General features: G+C 39.1%; 1 protein-coding gene and 2 non-coding genes across 3 annotated transcripts; all 3 read right to left on the bottom strand.

The window, feature by feature from the left end:
- Positions 1-1,041: 1,041 nt before the first annotated feature.
- On the bottom strand, positions 1,042-1,131 carry Trnay-gua. The gene is given in 2 exon segments: positions 1,042-1,077; positions 1,095-1,131. It is a non-coding gene; the product is annotated as a tRNA-Tyr (tRNA).
- A 1,619-nt stretch (positions 1,132-2,750) lies between these two features.
- Positions 2,751-2,840, bottom strand: Trnay-gua. The gene is given in 2 exon segments: positions 2,751-2,786; positions 2,804-2,840. It is a non-coding gene; the product is annotated as a tRNA-Tyr (tRNA).
- A 740-nt stretch (positions 2,841-3,580) lies between these two features.
- LOC119583938 lies at positions 3,581-4,775 on the bottom strand. The gene is made up of 4 exons (XM_037932649.1): positions 4,624-4,775; positions 4,327-4,468; positions 4,094-4,213; positions 3,581-3,806 (listed from the first exon to the last, which is right to left on the bottom strand). The coding sequence occupies exons 1-4, from the start codon at positions 4,665-4,667 to the stop codon at positions 3,696-3,698; spliced, it is 417 nt and encodes a 138-aa protein (XP_037788577.1). The 5' UTR covers positions 4,668-4,775; the 3' UTR covers positions 3,581-3,695.
- Between the last annotated feature and the right edge of the window lie 225 nt (positions 4,776-5,000).

The raw sequence follows: 5,000 nt of genomic DNA, 5'->3' as shown, positions 1-5,000 counted from the left end.
TCTAAGGCGCGAGCTTATCATGGACCGATCGACTATTTCTTTCTTGGAAGTCTCATGATGAGTTACATTTAATATAAATGCAGCTTCAAATAGCAGTTTAAAGGCGATAAAGAATTTATTTTTGGATAAGGCTATGGTCAGAAGAAACATTTTTGACGAAAAGTGCAAGTTACCTAAAATACCTTTATAAATAATATTAAATCACTTCAAATAGCCTTAAAAGCTTTCTAATGACTCCAACTGCAATAAAGAAATGCTGTCCATTGTGAAATAAATGCACATTAAAAAGAAACACGCATATATATATATATATATATATATATATATATATATATATATATATATATATATATATATATATATATTCCGCACACTTGCTTATGTTTTGGGTACATCCAATATGGCCGCCACGATTTCAAGCTGGCTTCATTTCAAAACAATAGATGCTCGATATATATATATATATATATATATATATATATATATATATATATATATATATATATATATATACATGCGTACATACATGCCTATGTGTATATATGTATATATATGTGTGTGTATACATATACATATATATACATATACATATGTGTGTGTGTGTGTGTGTAAAACACACACACATATATATGTATATATATATATATATACATATATATATGTATATATATATATATATATATATATATATACGTGTTTATGTTATTATTGTCTTATCATCATAAGTATTATGATTATAACTAATACTGTTGTAACTTTCATTGTCATTATTGATACTATTATTGTTGTTGTTGATATCATAATTATAATCATTAACTATTGTTATTATTGTTATCTTTATTATTATTATCATTATTATCATTATGGGAAATTTCTGGAAATGGACATGCATGTAGCTAATAAACTGATCTTGCTACATTGAAGAAATATATTATAACGGCACATGTGGTTTTGGCTCTAGAATAAATTTGAATAAGTGAAGCCGTGATTATGGCGATGCTGGTGATGATAATGATGATGAACGAAATGACGACAAAATTTTCCTTCGAACCGGATTCGAACCAGTGACCTATGGATGTCTGCTTCACAACCAACTACAGTCCACCGCTCTACCAACTGAGCTATCGAAGGAGCTGACAACCACAGACACCACTTTCAACTTTCCCTTCCTCTGCCTCGCTCCCAACGATGAAGTTTTCCAGCCGAGCAACAGCTGTGTTCAGGATTTCGATTTGTGTAGAGTGTTTCAAGCATTAGCATTATTGACCAAGATACAATACAATACAATAAATAACAGGGAAAATGAGGCCGATTCACTTTTATAATAAAACCTCTTTTTTCAGTGGAGGCAAACTTCGGCCGCGCCCCTAAATACGTGATCCCAGCGTGTTTCAATTGTCTGAAGGTGTCTCAACTGATTTATCAACATTGGATATTTACTGTGGTATTCGGGCTACTTGCGAGTGCTCCCTTCCTCGCTGGGTAAGATGCATGAGCCATACCTTCCTTACCAGTCCGGTGGCAGTGGTGGGAGGCTCCTTTGTGAGGAAGCGTAAGAGCTCTCACTCCTAAAACAGAGCAACAGGGCGGCGGCGGGCGTGCCACAGCGCTTGCAACAGCGGTCAGCAAGGGCAGTATTGTCAGTGAGGTGCCAGGCACAGCGGTAACCTAGTCTCATTATACGAACAGTTACCCCAGGAGCCATGGATATTGCCCCAGAGGTTCCTAGTGGCTCACAGCCTGTGGCGTTCCTTCTCTGTGGAGCTACAGGACACCAGCCTGCCATGCAGCTTCCAATCTGAGCCTTAAGAGCACTCGGCTTGCCTAAGCGGCCACGGTATTCGAGGACGCCGTTAGCGACCCATAGGCTCAGTTCGCAGTATGATTACAAAGTCCCAGTGCTATTTCATAGCCGGAAAAAATCTAAGGAATATAATTCAATTGTCCAGTATAAAATAAACACAGATATTTTGCAGTTGCTGGTTCTATTAAATCAGGATGTCAAGAGTAGCAATTGATATATTGCGAATTTCTTGCAGAAATGAGTGTACCTGAAAAATGTTTTAGTAGCTTGAATTTTTAAAAAATCATTCAACAAGCATCTTTTTACCATGCGTTTGCTATTCCGCAGTGAAATTCCAGCTGAAAACACCCTTAGAATAGCCGCTCTCGTTTCGCTTCTTTTTCGCTGACAGGAATTTGGCACATTATTTCCAAGTGGATTTTGAGGAAAGTGGTAACTGCTGTTTTTTCTTTATTCTAGGACTGGACAATGGCTGCCGCAATTTCTGCTTTGTCATGACGTCTGATAACATTGAAAAGTATTTTAAAAGTATCTGATTATCCTGTCTAATTTAAGGAATCGCTCTTTTCGTATAAAGAAGTACACAAAGACTAAAAATTTGTGTTTTTATATGTGTATTTGTGTGAGTATATGTACGTGTGCAAACTGTTGTGAACCAATGGATAATTGTCATTAAAAGGGAACCAATAATATTTTTTCCATTAAAAGAAGATAAAAACAAATATTACTGATTATATACTTATTTCATATCTGCATTCTACTCGGCTAAATTTACTTAAAAAGTTCATTTAAGAAGCACTAAACTAGTAATGGTTGTAATGATTATAATAACAAAAAGACTTGTCATTACGGTAGCGGGTTTGAACAATACATGACGGATACAGAAGAGGAGAAGACCGTGGATATACTGTTGGGGATGATGATAATGAGGACAATGGCAAAATTATCCTTCGAACCGGATTCGAACCAGTGACCTATGGATGTCTGCTTCACAACCAACTACAGTCCACCGCTCTACCAACTGAGCTATCGAAGGAGCTGACATCAATAGACACCACTTCCAGCTTTCCCTTCCTCTGCCTCGCCTCCACCGTCGCGCGCCGCTCACTCGCTCCCAAAGGCGACGGTTTCCAATCCGAGATCTTGGATTTATTTGAGCGTTTTAAGCATTGCTAAAATTGAGCTGGCACCAAGACTTCAAATAATCAGAGCTATTTGATAGACCGAAGGCATAACAACCCAGTCCAGAGTCTCATTATGAAAGAAAAAGAAATATTTCGGAGCACCTGATTATTTTAGAGCAGAAGAGAACTAAGTTCAGAAGAGTAACAGCTACAAACATATTGTGAATTTCCCACTTAGATAAGTTGTACCCGCAAAATATCTTAATTGCTTGTTGCGTTCATTTCACACAAGACATTTTCTCTTCAATTCCATATCATGGTCGATGCTTTTGTCACTCCGTACTCTATGCCTTACAGAGTGTTCATAATGCTTGCTGATCCAGCCATTATCAGCAGCAATAACAACGTTTATTTTCAGTGGAAATTTTTGTGAATGTAATTCCTGATTAAAACGTCTGTAGTGAAGTCGATATTACTTCAGTTACTTTGGCAAAACTTTGACGATTTCTGGTATGTCTGAGGTCTACCTACTTATGTTGCTAAGCATTTAATTGTTTTCTCGTCTACATCAAGAAAATGCCCTTCTACTCAACGGTTCTTTAGGTTATATCAATTCACCATGACTGAGCCTCCGACAGATAAAACAACTGTAGTAGGTAAAATAATTTATTTTCATTTCATATTCTATAAAACAACTTGTGTGAAATAATGACCAATTGATTTCATGATAGTGTTGTGTAGTCTGTTTTAGGGTTTCTTTGCTGCAGTTACTTAGAGACGCAGTGCTCGTGCTTGCCTCCGTTGCAACACAGCAGCTGCTGCGACGCGACTCCTGTGTACTCCCAGGCGCCTCCGCACACCTCGAAGTAGCCGTACACCTGCGGGAGAAGGCGAGGGTTACCTATCGATCACCATCGCTTTTGTAAGAAATGAGTTTGATATTTCATGATGGATGAACAGAAGAGAAAGAAGGGATGATGTGTAAACGAAACATCTTGATTTGGTAGACATTTATGTCTTAGTTTTAGCGACAACGAAAAGGAGCACATGGAGCTGGGGTTCACGAATTGGAAATGACCCTCTTCACCATCCTTTTTTTATCTTATTTTCCCCAAACTCTCTCCCTCTCTTTTACTTCTTCGTAATGTATAACACGTTGACTTACCCTGTGGTTGTGGATGAAGTAGAAGAAATGGTCGGCCATATAGGTGCAGATGTTCTGGCCAACAGTCAAGCCGTTTTCCTGAACGAGCCACAGATTACCGTTGTTGCTGAAATCGTTGAGCTGCAACACAAGACCACCCTTAGTAACAATGCAAAAGACTTTGCCTGTTTTCCCTTGCCTTTATCAGAAGACGGCAAAGCAGTTAAAGAAGGGATGTCCCCTTATGGACTGACCTCTTTGGTGCAGGAGCTCTTGCACTGCTTGGCGTCGTCTGTGCAGGAGTCGATGGTGACTTCGGGTGCTTCGAACACCATGATCTCCGAGTGCTCGTAGGTGACGAAGGCGGCGCAGCGGCACCAGGGCTCCGTCTGGGCACTGCAGAATGGAAACCACAAGAGGCAAAGATAAATAAAAAACAATTATAAGGAAACTGGCTTTGTCTTGTAAGTCAAACAAGCACAGTTGTTTCCAGAAAGCATTGTGTTGTGGAGGGACGTCCCTCCAGAGGGCATCACGAGAGGAAGAGCTACCTGACGGCGGCGAGGGAGGCCAAGAGAAGCGCGAGGACCTTCATGGTGTTGCTGTGGCTGAGGAAGAGGATGTCCCCTTGGACGGCGTGTGGCTTTTATGCTGATGTTGGGTTCACACTGTAGCGGTTTAGGCCTTCGCTTGATAAGGATATCGAATCACCTGTTCAGTTCCGAATACTTATTATGCGCAATGTACAGAGGGTTATGCAGCAGTTTTCACTAAGATGGACCCTCTATCTCTATGTGTACAGATATGACAAGCACAAATATATATGCATATATATATATATATATATATATATATATATATATATATATATATATATATATATATATATGTGTGTGTGTGTGTGTGTGTGTGTGTGTGTGTGTGTGTG

Source organism: Penaeus monodon, chromosome 17, assembly GCF_015228065.2.
Source record: "Penaeus monodon isolate SGIC_2016 chromosome 17, NSTDA_Pmon_1, whole genome shotgun sequence".
Classification (NCBI taxonomy): Eukaryota; Metazoa; Arthropoda; class Malacostraca; order Decapoda; family Penaeidae; genus Penaeus; species Penaeus monodon.
The sequence above is the reverse complement of the archived record's forward strand: the minus strand, read 5'-3'. Positions and strand labels throughout refer to the sequence as shown.

What these genes read in the sequence shown, in the direction of transcription:
- LOC119583938 (XM_037932649.1), bottom strand. Translation starts at nt 4,667, where the DNA reads ATGAAGGTCCTCGCGCTTCTCTTGGCCTCCCTCGCCGCCGTCAG. An exon ending in GCCTCCCTCGCCGCCGTCAG is followed by an intron (nt 4,469 to 4,623) that starts GTAGCTCTTCCT and finishes TCCATTCTGCAG; the next exon opens with TGCCCAGACGGAGCCCTGGT. An exon ending in AGAGCTCCTGCACCAAAGAG is followed by an intron (nt 4,214 to 4,326) that starts GTCAGTCCATAA and finishes CTTGTGTTGCAG; the next exon opens with CTCAACGATTTCAGCAACAA.